Below are 22,343 nucleotides of genomic sequence, written 5' to 3' on the forward strand. Positions count from 1 at the left end.
CAGTCTTCAATAGACAAGTGCATTGTTGAATGACTACTACCAAGCCTAAAAGACACAAAAGTTGAGGACTACAGACAAGATAGATCAAACTTCATCTTTATCCTTCGAGATTTCATCGTCAAAGGTCAATTCACATTAAACTAGAACAATGCCATCAATCATGTTGTGACAAATGGAGATTGAACAATTTCTTAGAACAAAAGGTAAACATGACTAGTCGCAAATTAGCATTTATTTAAAATATTAAAAGCAACTTATTATGAGACATAATCACAATATACTAACATGCACAAAATGGAATTTGCAGGTATCATGGATAGCTATAATGACATATCAAGCTATAATTAATGGTAGTTACAAAAGACACTAGTCAATACAAAGAAAGGTGTGCAATCAAACAATGTATACGCATGAGTCTCATACCCAAGTACACTCTCTGTGTCATATATGTATAATGAAATAATGTGTATGCATTGATATGCTATAAGACATAGTTTTTCTCTATCAAGTTGCATAGCATAATTGAGTACATGCTTTGCTAATGTAAATTATTATTGAAATACAATAAAAATTGCATAGTTTGCTTTATCCTATTGCATATCCAATGTATAAAACACTATCTAAACTGCTACATGTCATATGCAAAAACTATACTAAGGCAGGAACTTTGACGCTTTGTGTCCTTGTTTGCATGTACAAACTTCAAATTTTCACAAATGAAATATGTAACATAAGACTAACGCAATAAGTAAACTAATGCAATAACAATACTTAGCACTTTGATTACGACCTTCACCTTGAAGCAGCCTTGTTTAAAAATCAAGTCTAAAAATAAAAATCATACACTACAATACTCTATGAAATAACTTTTCTAAATAATCTAATAATAATAAAGACAAACAAGCACAAGCATGGCATTACCGTTACAATTATTATTATGATTCCCAATTTACTTGCCCTACCTCACTTCCTGCTTTTAAGAAGAAGTCATCGTTTTAAAGGAAAATTCAAAATTAAAAATCATTGAAAAAGACACTAAAGCAAGGTGAGGAGCGTACACAAAGAGGCTGCTGTAATAGAATCTCTATATTTGGATCTTGCCTGCAGTACAATTCTTGGCAATCAAAAGGAATCGACATCTCTCTGAACATTCCAAAACTACTTTTCCGCGGCCTAGGAAAGCTGTTTAGAGAGAGTTCCAGGAAATCTCTCTGTAACTCGGTTTGGGAGGATCAGCCAGCGATCCTCTCCTTACAGACGTAGAATTTCAATACCAAATGTAGAGCTGTGAGGAGAGAGGGAAAAAAATCGCCAAAAACAACCAACGAATTCTTTCAAAAGAGAATAAATAACTATTACGATGTCCACAACAGTGAATGCTCGCAATGCAAATCGCAGTAGCAGGGAAAACGGAGGCCAAGGGATTCGAAACCGCGATCAGCCCGTTTTATTCAGTTCTTCTTCCTTCGTTGCGGGTAATTCGAATCCTAACTCAAACCCTAACCCTAATTCATGTTCAAATTTTGTCTTCAAAGAGGATTCTCCGGCTCCTCAGTCATTTTCTTCTGCATCTTCGTCTGGGAGTAGCTTTGGAGGGGGATCGTTTTTCCCGTTTTATAGTTCTTCCTCTTCTTTTTCATCCGCAGAAAATGCTGCATTCAGTAATTCCACATCTATAGGGTTGAATAAAACAAACCAGATCAAAGACACGGGCTTTACTTTTGAATCTTCTTCATCGCTGCCGCGTGGTTTAAATAACGATGAGATGAATGCCACTGGAAACTTTAATCCCTTTGCCAATTCTTGTACGAATTCTTCATTTATTTTTTCGCCCAGGAAATCCACGCCGCTTTGTGAAATGGGGCCAAATTTTCGGAAACAAGTACCGCCCCATTCGACTTCAGCTCCAAGACCAAGGATGGGGAAGGTCAGACGGGGTGTGTCTTCTGCTTCGACGAAGGGAAAATCAGCGGCCAGTAATAGTTTGTTTTCGGGTAGAAATTGTAAAAATAACGTCGATAATGAAAATTCTGGGTACAATCCTTTTAGATGGGGGAATTCTAATCAGTCAACCTTCAATGTAAGCGCAAATCAAAACAATCCAAATTCCTTTTCTAGTTTTTCCGCGGAGAATGTTGGTACCGAGGGTTTTAAGCTGGGACAGGATAGCGACAAACCGCAAGATTACGTGAGGAACAATGCAGCTAAGGAACGTGACTTATTTGTTGATGGGTTAAGCAGTTGTAAACTCTTCACGGGAAGCTCTGAGGTTAATAGCAATGCGGGGGTTTCTTCTGGTAATCCTTATCTTAAAAAGTCTGTAGCTGGGGGTTTTACCTTCGGTGCGGGGGTAGTCAAAAATAAGGTATCAGTGAATGAGAAAAAGGTGAATGAGACAGGGGCATATGATAATAAGGAACCATTCAAGGACAACAGACAAAACGAGGCAGGGGCATATGATAACAAGGTACCGTCGGAGGAGAAAAATGAAAATGAGGCAGGTGTACGCTCAGTTTCTTGGTTTCCAGAGGTGATTGGGAATGTTAATGTTGGATGTGGAAGTACAGCCAAGGAGGCCAACCGTGAGAGCATCTCAGAGGTTGATGCTGGACAGCCATCATTTAAGGTAAATGAGATAAATTTTGGTTCCACAGACACTAATCTGCCAAGTTCATTTGTGTTTAATGCGGGGCAGAAGGAACAGCGTAGAACTGCAACTAGGCGTAGGCATAATTTGCGCAGCAATGTGGAAGGAGTTGCCACTGGTAGCAGTAGTGGTAGTACATTCCAGGGTCTGAAGAGTGGTGGGCGAAGCAAATTTGGTACCTCATTTGCTAGCTCAGCACCATTTTTTGGAGTGAAAAGCAGTGATGTTTGTATTTCAAATAATCCATTTGATGCTCAGAAACCACTCTCTAGTCAGAATATTGCAAGTTCTGCATCTGACAGTTTGTTTGGACTTGCATCAAGTAAGTCAGTCCCTTCCATCTTCACCTTTAAAGCAGCAGGTAAGCCAGAGAGTATGAACAAGAAAGTTTCAAAACCAACTCCAATGGCTGAGCCTTTTAACTCGTCTTCAGGATCAGCTTCTGCTTTCAGTGCTCCGCAGGCTCCTTGTGGGTATGCAAAAGAGACAACCAACAAAGATCCATCTATTGCTCTAAGCAGTAGTGGGGAAATGGGATCCGTTCCTTCAGTTTTGGAAACACCACGACGGGGGGTTTCATCACCTAAAAAGGAGAGCGCTTGGCCATTCATGGAAAAATTATCATCAAGTTTAAATGAGTTATCTGAGATCAACTCCAATAAAGGACCAAGCAAGAATTACAGTGCACGGAAAAAGAGAGAGAAAATTAATTCATCTGCTTCTGTGCATCGTAAGTTTGGAAAACGATCTGTTTCAAATGCAAGAATGCATATGCCAAATTCCTTGAATACCAATAATGCTGATGGAGGATCACCAATGGATTTTTCTCCTTATAGTGAAACTGTTGCTAAAGAGGAAGTTCCTGCTGGCTATGATAACATGCCAGGTTTGACATCATCTTCTGCTGCGTGGGCAACTCCTGTTCATTCCAATGTTCAGTCAGAAAACAAATTGCATGAATCCCTGGATACAGAAGGTAAAATTGACGAGCTAAGAGCTGCAGCTGCAAATTTGCATATTAGTGATGATGATGACAGAAGTCACAGAATTTTCCAACAAGAGGAGTCATCTATGGGGGAAAAGCAACACTCAAGGCAGATGAATGGTGGAATCGATGAATCAGAATGGAATGCTAGTAATATAGGCGGTAAAGGTAATGTGTCGTCTTTTGAATGTCCTACATCTATCTCCAGTTATGAAGTTGAGCAGTTAAAAGCTAGATTGGAGAAAGTGAGAATTGAAGAAAAGGCCTCTATGCCTAGTTCTGAAAGTGAGTTGTTAAGTGTCAGATTAGAACAAGTGAGAGCTAGAATGGAGAACGTGAGAATCAAGGGGAAGACATCTATTCCTAGTTCTGAAAGTGAGTTGTTAAGTGCTAGATTAGAAAAAGTGAAAATTGAAGAGCAGACATCTATTCCCAGTTCTGAAACTGATCATTTCAGTTCTAGAATGGAGCAAGTGAAAATTGATGACTGCAAAAGTATTAACGATGCTCCAGAAGATGATAAGAAATTTACCTTTGGGGCATCTTCCCCAACAAGTTCTACACAATCATCAAGACCAAGACAATTTGGCAGAAGAAAATTTCGACCAAAAGTTGGAGAAAACATGTGTACATCAAATAGTGAATTAAAATTTGGTATGCCTCAGGTCACTACACTAAGTTTTGATGAAAGAGATGGAATGCAAGGGCATAATTCAATACCTAGAGGAGGTAAATCTAAAGATACAGTACAGAAAGGTGAAGGAGAGACCAAAGCTTCTGGTGTTCTTGGTAGACTGTTTAATGGATCTACCATTTCAGAGCCTTCTTTTCCATTTCAGTGCAACCAAAAAGAGAACAGCACAATGGATTTCAGTCCAAGATCTGTGAAGAGTGCAGCGGCAGAGCAGGCTTGTGAAAAGTGGCGGCTCCGGTGAGGATTTCATCGACTGATACTGTTTAATTTTTTTTGAAACATAAAGTTACCTGATATTATGTGCTTCCTTTTTTATGTGGTTCTATTGCTACAGAAGGGCATGTGAATTAATCTAGCATAAACTATTGCCGCATTACATTATGTATTTGATGGTTTAACAAAGTTGTAGGCTATTTTATGTATGCCTTAGACCCATTCTAATGTGCTATATTGTATATATATGCATGTTTGTTGTATCAGTGGAAATCAGGCATATGCAAATGGCGACTTTCCCAAAGCGGAGGATTTTTATTCACGAGGGGCAAGTAGTATATCTCCTAATGAGACATCTGAAAGCTGTATCAGAGCATCGATGCTGTGCTATAGCAATCGTGCAGCCACACGGATGGCTGTTGGAAGAATGAGGGAGGCACTTTCGGATTGCATGCGAGCTATGGCCATTGATCCAAAATTTTTGAGAGTTCAACTAAGAGCTGCTAGGTTGGTTTTCTATGCACTCTCAGTATTGAATTGTTATGCATGCTTTTGAGTGTTATTTTAGATAGACTTTCTTCTGCTATTTTTATTTTTTTATAGAAATGGTCTCATGTTTGGTGATACCTGACCTGTAATTATGATGAATGGTACATTCAAGTGTTCACCAATGTTGGATTTAGGAAATGAAATAAGCAACAAATAGTCAGTTGTGTGATATGAAACCAGGAAAATGTAAATGAAAGTAAAGCATCCCATACAGAAAGGAAAAAAAAGTATATAACCTGGCAAAATCTATACATGGGAAAGAACTCTAGGAAATTGTGAGCTATCAGTCACATAAGCTTTCAATATCAATGGCAATTAGAGTTTTAGGACTTTTGGCACTTGACCATACTGAATCACAAAAATTCCAGACTGTTAGCCTCTAATACAGTTCTTCATACAGCCTCATTCCCCTACAATGACCCATTGTGCCCCAATGAATTCTGTCGACTTGCAGTCTTCTCGCTTCATTTCAGTCAGGATGTTCATTTAGTCATTAATAAAGGTACAGTTGGAATTTTTTTCCAAAGGTGGATATGTGCAAGGATCCTCTAACATGGATAAATCAAATGGAGATTTTTTTTGAAGTACATCAAATCCCATATGGACAAAAGGTTACGATGGCTTCCTTATATCTAGAACCCAATCAATTCATTTGGTATTGTTGGCTTTGTACTCATAGGAGGGAAACGGGTCTCACTCTATCATGGTCAATTTTTACAAAAGAACTCCAAGCACAATATAGCAATAGTGTGATAGAAAACTTCTTTAGCCAACTTGCTAAGCTTCAACAAACAGGATCAGTTAAGGATTATATTCAAAAATTTCAAAATCTATCCTTAAGAGTGGATACAATTATAGAGGAGAACTTGAATAATTTATTCTTGGGTGGTCTCAAGGATCACATTCAGCATGAGGTACGCATGTTTTGTCCCAGCTCAGTAAATGAGTCTTTTATATTGGCATGCAAGGTAGAGGAGAAGTTCTTGATTCCTAGAAAGCAAAGGGCTAATGTGACAAGAGAAAAAGGATATTGACAAGAGAAAAAGGATATTCAACATCTTCTCTTCCTCAACCTACTAGGTTGACTCCATAAAAAATTGAGGAGAAAAGAGCAAAAGGGTTGTGTTTCAATTGTGATAGTAAATATAGTCGAACACATAAATATAGTGAAAAGAAATCCTTCTATATTGAAGGTCCAAGTGAGGAAGAAGAGGATGAGCCCATATCAGAGGAGGATAGGGAGTCAAGTGAGGAATCACATGATTCTCAAACAATCATTTCTTGTCATGCACTTTCAGGTTTTAGTGCACCACAAAGTCTCAAGGTAGTGGGTTTCTTAAAGAAGCAGAAAGTAACAGTATTGATTGACTCAGGTAGTACTCATAATTTCATCAACAAAAAGTTGACAACTCTTCTAAATTGTTTTATATATCCAGCCCCAGAGTTTTAGGTTTTGATTGCAGATGGGGGCACAATTAGTTGCTCAGGGAAGTGTCATAGCATCAAATTATCCATGGGAGATTATCAACTTGTACCCCAATGTATGCGATATCCATGGGTGCAGCGGATATTGTGGGAGCACAATGGCTTACTATATTGGGAACAATTGAGATGAACTTCCAAGAACTATTGATGCGATTTCAATCAAAAGGAAAGGTAGTGGAGCTAAGAGGATTGAGGGCAAAATCCTCATAGATGGTAAGCTCTCATCAAATGCAAAAGCTTCTTAAGAAAGGTGCTGATGGATTTGTTGCCCAACAATGTTCATTAGAAGTCTCTCAATCTAATGCTCTTACTCATCCATATTTACAAGCAATAGTTGATCATCACTCAGTGATTCTTGGAGATATGCCTAAAGGACTTCCTCCTAAGAGGGATCATGACCATGCCGTACAACTAGTTTTAGGGAGCCAGCCACCAAACATTAGGCCTTAAAGGTACCCACACCTACAAAAAAGTGAGATAGAAAAAATTGTTGAGGAAATGGTAGAGGCAGGAATTATCGGTCATAGCCAAAGTGCTTACTCCTTACCTGTTGTGTTGGTGCGTAAGAAGGACGAAACTTGGCGCATGTGTCCAAAGTATAGAGTGCTCAACAAGTACACCATTAAAGATAAGTTTCCTATTTCAATCATCGATGATCTTCTAGATGAATTGAATGGAGCTATGTATTTTACCAAGTTAGATCTTAGATTGGGTTATCACCAAATTCAGATTAAGGAGGAAGATATTTTTAAGATAGCATTTCGAACTAATGAGGGTCATTCAGGATTTTTGAAGACATATCTCAAGTAAGATTTTTTTTGGGAAGGGCTAAAGGGTGATGTTCAATTTTTTCTGGCTGAATGTTTGGTTTGTCAAAGAAATAAGGGGGAAACAATTAAGACACTAGGTCTCTTGCAGCCTTTATCTATTCCTAGCCAACGTTGGGAAGAGGTATCCATGGATTTCATCACAGGGCTTCCCGAATCTAAAGGTCATAATGTCATCATGGTAGTAGTTGATCGCCTCACTAAATATGCACATTTCATTGCATTATCACATCCTTTTACAGCAAGTATAGTGGCCAAAGTTTTCTTGGAGAATATCCAACAGCTACATGGTACACCTAAGGTTATTGTCAGTGATCGTGATCCTATCTTTACTAGTCACTTTTGGAAAGATTTATTCTCATGTTTGAGTAATCAATTGGCTCATAGTTCTTCATACCATCCTCAATTAGATGGGCAAACTGAGGTGGTTAGTAAATGTTTGGAAGGATATCTACGTTGTTTCACTTCAGAAAAACAATCTCAATGGGTAGATTGGCTACCTCTTGTAGAATGGTGGTACAATACTTCTTTTCATAGCTCATTAAAAATGTCTCCATTTTTGGCACTTTATGGATATCATCCTTCTTCCATCACATCATCATTAAAGGTTTCACAAAGAGTTTAGACATTTGAGGACCACGTGCTTCATCAACAACAGGTACTTTCAGGACTCGAGGAGAATTTAGCTATGGCACAAAATCGAATGAAACAAGAAGTAGACCAACATCGTAGTGAAAGAAATTTTGAAGTTGGGGACCGGGTCTTCTTGAGATTACAGCCTTATAAGCAAATCTCAATGAAGCAACAAAAAAAGAATAGCAAGTTGTCTCCAAGATATTATGGATCATACCAAATCATGCAGAAGATTGGTAGTGTTGCCTACAAGCTTGAGTTGCCACCAACAACAAAGATACATCCAGTTTTTCATGTTTCTTGTTTGAAGAAGGTAATTGGGCAAAATATTCCTACTCAAACAATACTACCAAAACTTGATGAAGAAGGAAGAATAATGGTGGAACCAGAGTGCATTCTTCAAACACGCACAAAGAAGCTGAGGAACAAAACCATGACTTAGTATCTCATCCAATGGAAGAATTTACTAGTTGAAGAGGCCAGATGGGAGGATGAGGAGTTCATTCAAAAGAATCCACAGTTGGTTAGCATTGAGGACAATGCTTCCTTCAAGAGAGGGGGCATGCTACGACCTTAATATTGGTGTATATAGGGTTATGAATAGCCAACTTGTTGCTATCTTAATCCTTCATTAAGTCATGTTATCATTATTATATTATTATTTAGGCAGGTAGGTCGGCCTAGGTGTTATGTAGGGTTGTGTCTATTCAACCTAAGCATAATTAGGTATATATAGGAGGTTGTGAGTCTTATTTCATCGTAAGATTGTGAAGTGTTTTCTCAATGGAGATATTTGGAGGTTGCCCCCTCGAAGTGGCCTATTACTCTCAGTTATTAACAAGTATTTATATAATATTTCATATTATTTCTTTTATTGTGCAAGTTATTTCATTGCAAGTGGTATCAGAGCCTCCACCTAGGTTTGAGTCTCAGAGTGGGTGGCAACGCTGGCATTGCAGTGTTCGTGCGGGGTTCATATGGCCAAGGGAGGGCCCACTATATGGGCGCACATCCAGCCTAGAGTTTGGACTGTGGAGTGTGGTGGGATGTTATGATCCTAGTGGGTGGCCTTCACTAGCACCTTGGGGTTTTGGTGCAGTGGTTTGTACCACCCATTGTGCCCCAATGAATTCTTTCAACTTGCAATCTTCTCGCTTAATTTCATTCAGGATGTTCATTCAGCCATTAATAAAGGTACAGTTGGAACAGACCCTCAAGAAATGCCAAAGAGCAGAGGACGTGGAAGAATTGGGAACTGAAGTGTCTCTTGGACATTTGTGGGCCATTTCCTTGACACATGATGAAACTGCTGGTTGTCATCAGTGGATGATGAAACCTCCATTTTTCGGGTGAGAAGACTGCTGTTGTCTGCAAAACTGCTGCGAATGGAGACTGTTACTTGTCCTTTACATAATAATTACCACCTGTGGGAAACATGTGATTTTGCATGAAATATCCATTCTTCTCTTTGTTAAAGTTATAAAATACAAGAGACTCTCAAACCAAGTCAAAATATGCTTTGCTAATCTTAAATCTAACAAATGAATTCTGTCTCCAAAGTAAAAGAATGCTCAATTGTGCCAATGAAAAACTAAGCTTTTTCCCATCCATATCTCCTTTGAGTGATATAATCTCAATTTTAGCTTCTGCTTTGAATAGGGATTTGTTTGGTACACTGTTTCACCTTTTGAATTTGTCATCCTCCTTGAAGTAGGGTTGCCTTTGGTGTTTTCCATAGATCAAATCGTCTCTCCTAGCATCTCCATTAGGTTCATTTATGTTGACTTCCATCTTGGAGAACGTTGCTTTCCTATCTAAGAACTCTTCACCTACTTAGTTTCTTTCTCGACATCATTCCACTTGGTCTCATTGTAGGCATGAGCCTGCAAAATGTTCACTTCCATAAAGGAAAGGAAATAAAGTACTCCAGTACCGCTAGATCCATAACTGCAGTTGATAGTTTATTCATTAGTTTTTTTTGCAATGGATTTGGGAGTCTAGTCATTAGTTTGTTGATTGCAGATTGTAGTGTCTTCATTAGTTTGTCAATTGTGGGTTTGAGAAATAAAAGAAATGCGAACTAGTTTTTCAAGAGCTGAAACTTGGAAATCATAAAGAACAAAACAACATACACAAATATGAAATAAGAGTATTTATGCTGGAGAAGTCATGTATAGGAAAAGAAACCCAGCAAATAATTAATAATGTGTTACTACTTGATTGTTCAATTCTGACAGTAATTACAGTATTAGAATCCCTGGCCTTGAACAAACTGAATCAAATAGGATTTAAGTCTCTAATATCTCTGCTACAGCTAGCTATACAAGTCCATCCCCTTATATTACCCATCGTGCACACACAGAATTTTAGAACACCTTCCATGGTCCTGACTCCTAACTAGTTGCAACGCCATTTTGATATATCTACGAGTTTGTCAATAGTGGGTCTGGGAAATAAACGAAATGCCTACTAGTTTTTCAAGAGCTGAAACTTGGAAATCAAAAAGAACAAAACACCATACACAAATATGAAATAAGAGTATTTAGGCTGGAGAAGTCATGTATAGGAAAAGAAACCCAGCAAATAATTAATAATGAGTTACTACTTGATTGTTCAATTCTGACAGTAATTACAGTATTAGGATCCCTTGCATTAAACAAACTGAATCAAATAGGATTTAAGTCTCTAATTTCTCTTCTACAGGTACCTATACAAATCCATCCCCTTATATTACACATTGTGCAAACGCAGATTTTTAGAATGCCTTCCATGGTCCTAACTAGTTGCACTGCCATTTTAATATTTCCACTGTTTCCAATGGAAGTACAGATCCACTAAAACTGCCAGAGGGCAAAGAAAGTGGATGAGATATGAGTTGAAATATTATTTGGACGTGTATGGGGTTGGCTTGCTGAGGCACGATGAGATTACTGCTGACTGAGAGTGCCACTTGTTGCACCTGAAACTACTGCTTGCACCTGTGGGAAACAGGTTGCACATGAAGCCTTCACTTTTTCCCTTTTGAATTTTTTATATTCTTTGTTCCATATGTTTACCGAAGCTCTATTGTACCTTCCATTAAATATGACACAAAAATGATCCTTTTATTGATCAATAAAATAGTTTATTATTCAATGAGTGGAGCAGCTATTCTTCAGGATTTGCATGTTTGACTACAGATGAAGAGTGCAGGCTGAATTATGCAGCTACTGGGAAACCACAAATTTCTCATGTGGCTATGCATTTTGTCTTCTCTTCTTTTTTAACATTTTTTTATCCTTTACTTCTAAAATTAAGTTATTACATTTCTTTGATCGGTTTTAGTTATTACATTTCATTATTTGTCAATTATTTAAAATAATCAGCACAGAAACTAATTGTGCTAGTGGACCTAAAAGATTTTCCTAAAATAATTAAGCAGTTCTGCTATAAAAAAATAGGTATTTGGCTTCATGGAAAGGGAGGGGATAGTAAGGACACCCATCACTCCTGGGGAAAGGGAGGCTTCGCCCACCAACATAATGGATGCCCGTCATCCTCTTTATCACAGGCACAGGTGATCCAGAAAATGGCTTGTTTGTGAGAGTTTGGGTGGGGCTGACTCTATTTACTTCTCTCAGTTCAATAAGAATACATCCCTTTAGTAGTTACTTCTTGAACAATCCAGCAATGGTTCCTGCAGTCTGCTCGTGTCTGATGTTGCTGACCTAGCCCCAAAATCAGGTTTTACTGTCCCAAATATCTCTCAACTATAGCCCTTCCTTTCTATAGTTGGGGGCCTTGTATTGCATTTTTGCTTTTCCTTCTCCCAACTTAATGCCGTTTGGGATATAATGGGGGAAGAGCAGTGCCCTACCATTCTATAGAGGGGTGGAGCATTTATTGAGGTGGACCAAGCGGAGGGAGGCTATGATGCCCACATATGACCTATTGTATTGGGGGTTGGGGCTGTGTGTGCTAGTTCGTGTAGGTGTGGCCTGTTGAAAAATTCCATTATTGCTTCGTACAATAACTGGCCAGTGCTGGAGAACATTTTAGCACTAGGATCGTTGTTAGAAGTGAATTATTGGTATTCATTAACAATATGCCATGTATTGACACTCATATCAATTTTGTTAAACGTTAAATGCTCATCCTTTTTCGATGTATATAAACAGATGTTAATTTTAATTTTGTGAGTGAATTCTTCTTTAGTACGTAGATATTAAACAACCTGAGTTTATTCCTATTGTATGTAAATGATTTTTCTCTTGTATTTGAGAGAATCATTTCCAGCTATGTTATATTTCATGATCACAATTTTAGTGTTGATTGATACTTTCTGCTTGAAGCGTGCTTATATATATATAGTTTTTATGCAATCAATGAAATTTTCATAATTTAAGATCAGAGTTTCAGTTTCCTAGATTATCATGGTAAAAATCTAGCATAATATTTTTGTGAGTATGTAGATGGTAAAAATGAGAATTCTTCTCCAGTACGTAGATTTTAAACGACCTGAGTTTTTTGTTTTTTAAGGAGCATTATGCTACTTCCTAAAATTACTTGTGAACATTCCTATTGTATGTAAACTATTCTTCTCTTGTATTTGAGAGAATCATTTCCAGCTGCATTATATTTCATGAACACAATTTTAGTGTTGATTGATGCTTTCTGCTTGAAGCATGTCTTATATATATAGTTTTTATGCAATCAATGAAATTTTAATAATTTAAGATCAGAGTTTCAGTTTCCTAGATTATCATGGTAAAAATCTAGCATAATATTTTTGTAAATAGTGTTGCACAGTTAGCTCTTCTTTTAGTGAAATGCCATTAAGCTAATGTCAACTCAAAGAAGCGAGATGCTTCGATGGGGACCCCATAATAGCATAATCTCAGCCAGGGTTCAGATATTCCTATTCACATTCCTTTGATTAATGCATATTTGACAGGCTTTAAATTATAGCAGTATAATTTCAAACAGAATTTATTTAGTTTTTTGGGGTTACTCTTATGATTCTTTTGTATGTGTGTTTGTAGTTGCCACCTTTCCCTTGGAGAGAGTGAGGCTGCAGTTTCATTATTCAAAAGATGCTTATGCTTGGCACAAGAGGTTGATAACCTAGACCTAAAGATAGCATCAGAAGCTTCTGAAGGATTGAGAAGGGCACAGGTTTGTTGTACAATGTATTTTTTATCGAGGAATATTCTGCTACTTTTATTGTTGTAGTGTAAACGTGAGCACTGTCATATTATAAGCAGAATAATTAGCTGAGATAATGTTTTATTGTGAACATCAACCATGTGGTTGATGAGAACCTTGCTGTGTTGTTTGTGATTTCTCTGTTCTATGCTGAGAGGCTGATGGTTGCTAAGTAATAGATAGAATGTAGGCTTTAGTTCATTGATGTCTTGGTTGATATTTAGAATCATATTGCAAGTAAAAGGGATATTTGATATTCATAAATACGTATTTAACAATTCATATTTCTTGATGTAGTTGAGCTCTTGCCTTCCATAATGAAATTTTAGGTAAATATTTAAGCTCCTTGTGTAATGCGCCCTTTTGTGTTGTCCCAGACATGTACCTAGTGTTGGGACCCACCCATGATTGGGCAGCCACATGTCTACAAGGGGTCTGGCCTGTGCTGACACTCTGGTGGGACAGAAACCCCACTCTTAATGCTACTGGGTGCCATATACCGTCAATCCGGGCCTTTGGCATAGTGGTTGCCTTGCTTGATATCAGAGCCGAGGTATTGAGGTCAACCCTTGTGGAGTGTGGTGGGCTGTGATGTCTCAACCTAAATGATGCGGCAGTGCAGAATCTTGCTGCATGTGTAACTTGGTTGGGACCGACCCATGCTTAGGTAGCCACATGTCCATGAGGGGTTCGCCTTTGCTGACACTGTGGTGGGATGAAAGTCCCACTCTTAATGCTAATGGCTTCCATTAACCATAAGTCCAGGCTTTTGTACATGGACATGTGGTTGCTCGATTGTGGGTGGGTCCCAACCCTTGATACACGCCCAGCAGGAACACGAACCAACATAATATTTAGGCTAGGACATCACAACTCACCATGCTCCGCAAGGCTTGATCTCAAGATCTCGGCTTTGATACCAAGCAAAGCAATGACAATGGCAAAAGCCCTTATTGATGGTGAATGGCACCCACTGACATTAAGAGTGGGGTTTCTGTCCTATTAGAGTGCTAGCAAAGCACAGCCCCCTTATGGACACTTGGCTGAGCGATTGTGGGTGGTCCTTTGGGTATACGCGTAATGGGAGTTTGGATTACGATGGCATTTGGGCTGGGACATCACGCCTTTTAAACTTCCCTTGTTTTCTTTAAATACAGTAAATCCTCACTTATAATAATAGTTGGACTGTTAATGTTATAATTCTGTCGGATAAATTATATTATATATATGAGATATATAAATAATATATGGCAGATATTATATTTGGAATAATTAACTTATGTTATATATATATAACCATTATAATATATTAAGAATATATTACTTGTATTATAAATATAACTAATGTAGGTTAATATATTAAAGAGACATGCTTCTTTATTTCATATATATATTCATTCATATAATAACTTGGAATACACATAAATATCTATAAGTGCTATTACAAGTTATAGATCAGATTTAATGGATCCTATCACTAACATGGTATCAGAGCAGAGTTACAATCTTGGAAGAGTTATTCTCACAAGCCGGTCAACATTGATAAGGTTATCAACACTCACATGGGTAATTAAGTTAAGGAAACTCTTGTGACACATGTGGAATCAAATTGAGTCAGTCATATCTCTGTTTATCGGGGCAAGCTTTGCCTCAGGGGAATGCTGCTCGAAGATGGATCATAGTGATAGATTGGGAGATGGAAATGGAAATAGTGATTTGGATGTTGATTTGGCGTGGAATGCTGCTCAAAGATGGATTGGGAGGAAACAATCTACTAGGAATCTGATAAAGATCATATGTTTGATCTGCATACAAAAGATGCTAGCAAGATCAATGGGTGTTGTAAACTGAAGACATGTTAACCCTGCCAAGTCAGATGTACAAGGAAAGATTGTGTCAATGTTGCTTAACTCGTATGAAGATCTGACGATATTCACAGTAGAGTGTTGGGGTGTTCCCTTTGTCTTCATTGCTCACAGCCAAGTGGGGACTCACGGATTGAGAAATATGTCCGCATTGAAGCTGGATTGAGTGTTTTTTTTTTTATCATTGTGGCGGGAAACATAGTCACTAAGATAGGTCGGAGGTTGGCGGGGCAATGTTTGGTCATGGACTGGGTTTGTGTGTGCTCAGCTCATGCATCAATGTTGTTGGAGCTATTTGGAAAAATAATGTCAACCTGACTGGCGTGTCTTGATCCGGTGATGTGTGATCGGGCGCAGGACGCTTGTCCAACATCTTCGTCAAATGCCACTAGTGATTGGGCGAGTGAGCGTTGGCTTTGGGTCACTAAACTGTTACGACTCTCGCATTCATGCTCTTGTCACCTTTGTTAACTCACTACTCGATATCAACTATTGTGGTTCATGGATCACGATGGAACACGTTGGCTAGAGAATATTGACCGTAGTTAGGAAGGAAGAACAATTTGTGAATAGAATAACAATTGAAGAAAACTTATCCTTGAAACAATCTCATCATTAAACACCCATTAGTCAGAGCAAATTTGACAAAAAACTTCACAATTAGATCTTCATCCCAGTCTTATAACTTTCTGCAGATTTCAGATCCATGGATTCTCCTCTTTGCATTTCTAGCAGTCTCTGCATATGCATGCGGTGCTTTAGAATATATATGTGTGGCAGGAGGCACTTTTAAAGATTGGTGGAACGGGCAGAGAATGTGGATGATAAAAGGCGTGTCATCTTATCTGTTTGCACTCATTCAAGTCTTCTATAAATTGCTTGGAATAACAAAATTGGATTTTGAAGTGACAAGCAAAGTATCTGATAGTGAAGTAGCTAAAAGTGATGAGAGAAGGAAGTGCAGGCATTGCAAGTATTGATTAATAGAGAGTGAAAACATGTCTGAGGCGAATAACCAAGTCTTAGATAAATTACTAAAGGAAGATGAATACTATAGAAACTGACTTTGTAGTACATGAGCTATTGAGTTCTATGGGAGGCCTTAGGGACTCTGATTTCAATTATGATGTGATTCTCTACAAGGGTTGAAAGCTTGTTCTAGTTGCTCCTATATAATGAGATAAGTTCTCCATCTCTTGATTATTACATTTATTTGCATATTGTAGGCAATCTTTTAACTAATCCACGTATATAATATAAGAGTTATTTTCTTTATTATGCTCTTGATGGATGATTCTTTGAAATGAAGTAAAAAAAAGAAGAAAAATAAGTTTTCCATATGTGATGTGATGCAAAATTACTCGACAATATAAGAGTGGGAATCTAACATTGTAAGGGGGAATGATAACCAATGTTCTATTCCCATTTGAACCGTCCTTATATGGGAGTAGAAAAGACGTACTCAAATTGTTTGAAAAATTCTTACATGGAGGCATTTCTTGATTTGATGCATATGGACCTTCATTGGAGCAACTTATATTATTATTGTAGATAAGTATTTATTATCCTCGGGTATTGCATGTATCTACTCATTGTAGTCTCTCTCTTATTTTGTATTTTTATAATTACTATAAAGAGCTATTTGCCTTGATCTTTTCCTTTGTCTCTGAGGATGTTCTTGCAAGAAAAGAAGATTGGTACATTAGGCATGCTACCAAATATTGTGCAGACTCAATCTTATGATAGTAGCTTCAAAGAAGCTGTGATTTAAGATTCACGAATCATCCAATGATTAGGTTGGATAATGTGAGTTTCTTGAAGCAAATATCCTTGATTAAAATTATGAGAGGGAGTCTAACAATTCATTAGAGGCAACCTTGGAGAAAGAGAGGGAGCAGAAAATAATAAATGTTTAAATCAAACTTTTGATGATCTTGGTTTAGAAGGAGTAGACCTTGATTGATGGATTCTCCACTAGTCAGAAACTATAACAACTAAAGGACTATGATTCATGGGATAAAGTCTCATGTATGTAGGTTGGAAGGCCTTATGCTATCAGGATAACCATTGAACTAAGGAAGCATGACATGACTTGCTAGCAAGAGGTTAGAAGGATGATAACAGATTCAGAGGAAGTTTGATACTTCATCGGAGAGAACCTTGTGCTAAGAGGTCATAAAAGTTGATAACAAACTAAGAGGGAGAAACCTTATTCTCTGATACGTTTTTATGGTGAATGTTGTGACAACACCACATGACAATATTCGTGGAGACTTCATGCGAACTTTTGATGTCATACATGTATGAGTCTATCCCCTGTGTACATCATGAAGAAGTGACGAATTCTAAATGATTATCACTTGTATTAGGAGAAGTTTTTGTAAAGTGACGTCCTTACAATAACTTCTAGCATGATTCATTTTTACGAAATTGTTTCATGTAGAGGCTTTATATTATAAATCAACAACTAGGCGGTTGATATCATTGATTTTGATTATCTACAAGTTGCTTGTATAGATATATTTTCGGTACTTGGTGTATATCTTGCCTTGATATTCTGATAGGCCAGTACCACACTGAGTACTTGGTGGATATCATTTAGTTGATGTTCTGATAGGCCATCACTCAGAGTATTTGGTGAATATCATTTGATTGATATTCTGATAGGCCAATGCTCATGTTACCAAATATGATATCAAATAGTAATTGGTGAATATCATATGTTGATATTTTGATAGGCCAATACTTACATGATATCATATTGTAGAAATCTTTTGATCAAAGATTTCCTATATGTATTATTTTTGAAATATTACCTATGTTATAATATCTATGTGTTTTATCCTTCTTCATTAAGAGGGAGTGTTAATGTTATAATTCTGTCGGATAAATTATATTATATATATGAGATATATAAATAATATATGGCAGATATTATATATGGAATAATTAACTTATGTCATATATATATATAAAGCCATTATAATATATTGAGAATATATTACTTGTATTATAACTATAACTAATGTAGGTTAATATATTAAAGAGACATGTCTCTTTATTTCATATATATATTCATTCATATAATAACTTGGAAAACACATAAATATCTATAAGTGCTATTACAAGTTATAGATCAGATTTAATCGATCCTATCACTAACATGGACAACTATTTACAAATTTTAAATTAGACTAGAGATTGTAGCTTAACAGTTACTAATCAATTCACATTTTATGTTTAATATGTTTCTCAAAATATATAGAAATTATTCTCTGATCTATGATGTAAATTTTCCTCCAATCACCAATGATCGTCTAATTTATATGTTTTTAAAATGTAATGGAGTCTGGCTGAATCAGTGGTTTCTGTCCACTAACTCATGATGGAAATTAAGGGGCTTTTGTCCTTAAAATTCTGCCATGAGGAGTTTTGTTGTTTGTTTAATTTAACCATAAATTATGCTCCACAAGTCATGAAACCAGATTGTAAAATGTTTTTCAATGATGTCCTTCTCCTTGCTTGGTTTCTTTTTAAATACTCTTTTTCTTCAATGGCCATAATTCTAGACATTATTTCAGTATCTTTGAGAGAAATTATTATATTTTTAATTTAATTACATCATGTTTAATAATTACATCATCTTCTATATTATAATATTTTAATTTTCTTATTTTATATTATAATTTTATTTGAGGCTTTCTTTCTTATATATATTTTAAATCACTGCCCATGGGTGTTTTCCTAAGTTGCCGATGCAAGTTCGGGGACGGGTTTGGGTTCGTGGGTTTGGCCAATATTTTTTTCCCAGTTGGGTTTGTGGGTGGGTTCATGAGTGTGTGTGTGTGTGTGTGTGTGTGTGCATTACAGTCCAAATGCAGGACCCTGCCCGGACCTGCAGTGAACCCGGACGCGAACCCTGACCTGGATCCAGGCAGCAAGGTCTGAACCCGGTAACTTAGTAAAAAAGGTCATGTGATAAAAAATGATCCCCTTTTCCTCTAGAAATCAGTCGAACAGGTAACCCTAATACTTCCAGTTCTTGACCAGCCAGAAGTAGCTTTAATTGTTTTTGCACAAACATGATACCATACCCTATGATGAGTAATTCTTGGCCTTTCATATTCGTATTGTGTCCTAGTTGAGTAATTTTTGGGTTTTTTTTCTTTGAAGAGTATTGCTTCTCACATTGGTTGTGGTTTTAAGGGGTTTACTATACTTTTAAGTTTTTATTAATTCTTTATGGCCATCAATAAATAAATGACTCTTCTTTGCGAGGGGTCAGGAACCATGACCGATAAGTTTTGAAATTCATTTCCAAAGTCGCCCACGGTTCCATACTGTTTAAGTTATGTGAGTTCCTTGAAGTACAATCTGGATGTCTATGGTCAAATCTGCTAATCAGCATTTGAGTAAACTCGCTGTAGGTTGTTATATTTTGATGGACTAGAGTGATGATGCGATGATGCCATCAGTCATGGACTATTCCAAATAGGTGGAGTATGGGAAACGTCATAGCATTTTCAGTATAAACAGGTGTCAAGTTTTTGGACCCACAATTGAGCGGTAATTTTATAATAGCCATCAAAGCATGGTAGATTTATCTTGTTTATCTTTGATTTGAGGTCTTTGTCAGAATGGCTAAATTTTCTAATTGAATTGGCTTGGATTTTGGCTTCGTAATACTCTTTAAAGGGTATTTGACTTGGAATTGTTTGGTCTAACCTTAAATACAATTGTGCAAGTTCCTCTACATTGTTTCTGACTGGCTCTTCTTCCTGTGTGATGGGTTTTTCCCTTGGTAGAAATGGTGGAATGATTTTTCTAAGGATGGGACTTTGTGTTGAATGTTCATTCTCAAAACGATTTTGAGAGAGTATCTCTTCTTAAACTTGGAAGAATTAATTGATTGGTCCTTTCAGATTTTCTATTACTTTGTTTCATGAATGTTTTCAGTTTGCTTGCTAATTGCTCTGCCATGGCAGTTGTACCATTCTTGTGTGATAGGTTGCATGAACTGTCCTCATAGGATAGCAGAACTATGCTCTGATACCATTGTGATGTTCCCTTCTGCAATTTCTTAGGAATGCTTATTTTTCCATAAAATTGCAGAAGACTCTTTTTATTTAATTCTTCAATTATTAATAATGTGTGTAGTTTGTGTGGTGACAATGCCTTTTAATGAAAGGATTAATTAATGCAATGATACTATCTTGGTACTATGTAGAATTAGATCGTCCAACAATGTAGACTTGTAAAATGATGGTGATTCCCTTGAATTCACTCAATTTATGTACACAAATCTATATATATATATATATATATATATATATATATGAAGCATTTCTTCAAAAAGCAGTGTTACCCTAGGATGACAACAATTTGTTTTGCCAACTTTCGAAATGGCTAGGGAACGGTGAAGGAGGCGACTATATAACAATACAGAAAACTAAAATAGGAGAGAATTTTAAAATATCCATATGAAAACATCAATAAAGCATGCACTTATGCATAATAAAACCTTGAGAGTTATAGTCAAATTTTCTCTAGATGTCAAAGTCCCCTAGACGTCCCCAATCCTGAGGATGTTTCCACGACAAGGACAGCTTAAAAGATACCAGGAATGTGTCCCCAAGTAACACTGCCTAAAAGTACTAAAGATCCTCTATGAATCGAATGTAATGTAAATACAATGAATGGTTTCTGCTTCTAGTTATCAATCCTTATTCAGAGGAGGAAAGCAAAATTAGGATAAGTTTTATATGAAGAGGGAAATCTGTCATGGTATCATGGTTTTTATTTAAGCACTCCTTGTAATATGCTCCTCATCCCAATTGATCTAGTTATTTTGAAATGATTCAGTGAAATTCAAAATTTATAATTTTGCATAAAACTCAATGTTGGAGGCAGGGCAAAATTTATTCTCCAAGGCACCACTTATGTATTTGAGAATATTATTTAGATACTTGTGGAATTTAATTGCAAATGGGATGCATCATATGTCTTTCAGGTATGAGGATTTCACGCATCAGGTCCCTTTCCCAAAAGGTTTGATTACAGGAGTTAAACTGGATTGGGTCGAAACTTATATTGAGATGGATCTTAGACTATGTCATGAGTATCTGCAATAGGGAGAAGCCTGTTTTGGGGTCACCATACCAACTTGATCTCAGGGTGTAATGCTCCCTTTTTTATTTAATCAAGATAAACACAAAACACCTAAGTTACCGGGTTCGGACCCTGCTGCCTGGATCCAGGTCCGGGTTCACACGGGTCTGAGTTCATGCCTGGGTTCACTGCGGGTCCGGGCAGGGTCCTTCATTTGGACTGTAATGCATATATATATATATATACACACACACTCACGAACACACCCATGAACCCAAATTGGAAATTTTTATTTTTTGCCCAAACCCACGAACCCGAACCCTGAACCCGAATCCTTCCCTGAACCGGAATCGGCAACTTAGCTATTTTATGAGGAAACAATCAGTGAGGCCTACCACACCAGTAAGCTTACAAACCATCTTCTTATTGTTCAAGGGAGTTTGGAAAAACCTACATTGAACTGACAGAAATCAAACCCCTAGTATGCATATGAGGGAGCATAATTCTAGCCTTCTCAACTTGCAGGGTGAATGCAATGTGTCTAAGAGGGTATCGAGAAAAGACCAAATTTGTGCATGCACATTAGTAATTTGTACCCATTTCAGCACTTAAAATGTCGAGATCTTTCAATCTCCAACTTTGGATAAACTAAAATAAGGAAGACAACCCTTTGAATTCTTGCCACAATTTTGCTTGTAAACCCAAGTCATCTTAACACTGAAAGTAAGCAACAGTAACAAGCTACAAAAACCCATTGACCACAATGGCAAAGCAAAGTTGCATAGGAGAAGCAGCAGCCCTCATGAAGATGACTTTTGGTCTCCTCTCACACACAAATCCCCTCTTTTATCAGTTGTAGCCTCCGCTATTTAAAGTCTAACTTGGTGAGAGTTGATCAGTTATTCTTTACTATAGTCTTTTGGTCTTCGAGCTGTCATTTATTTGATGTAGCCATCACGACTCTTGTATGATTGAGGCAGCATATTTCTATGGGCTGTAAACTTTTATGGACACATTAATTAGAAGTCAAATAGAAATCTTTTTGAGGTGTATCTAATTGAACCCCTTGTACAGAAGAGGCACATGCCCAAATATAGTGGCAATAACAAGCATACATTTCCTTGCTTGGGAAAATGACCACTGAGGTTTGCAT

The 22,343-nt window shown here is 37.2% G+C and overlaps 1 protein-coding gene across 2 annotated transcripts in view; it reads left to right on the plus strand.

The window, feature by feature from the left end:
* Positions 1–1,053: 1,053 nt before the first annotated feature.
* The window catches only part of LOC149533136 (uncharacterized), a 76,908-nt gene continuing 55,618 nt past the window's right edge, over positions 1,054–22,343 (plus strand). Inside the window, exons 1-4 of one of the 2 annotated variants that reach the window (XM_089807774.1) lie at positions 1,230–1,475; positions 1,647–4,563; positions 4,807–5,046; positions 13,055–13,187. In XM_089807774.1, coding sequence (XP_089663900.1) covers positions 1,361–1,475; positions 1,647–4,563; positions 4,807–5,046; positions 13,055–13,187 — 3,405 coding nt within the window. In that variant the 5' untranslated portion in view covers positions 1,230–1,360. Of the gene's footprint in view, positions 4,564–4,806; positions 5,047–13,054; positions 13,188–22,343 lie in introns of both variants that reach the window. The other variant, XM_089807773.1, reaches the window with a different exon arrangement.

This window comes from Cupressus sempervirens, chromosome 10 (genome assembly GCF_028749045.1).
Source record: "Cupressus sempervirens isolate cs-2001-9-10 chromosome 10, ASM2874904v1, whole genome shotgun sequence".
Lineage (NCBI taxonomy): Eukaryota > Viridiplantae > Streptophyta > Pinopsida > Cupressales > Cupressaceae > Cupressus > Cupressus sempervirens.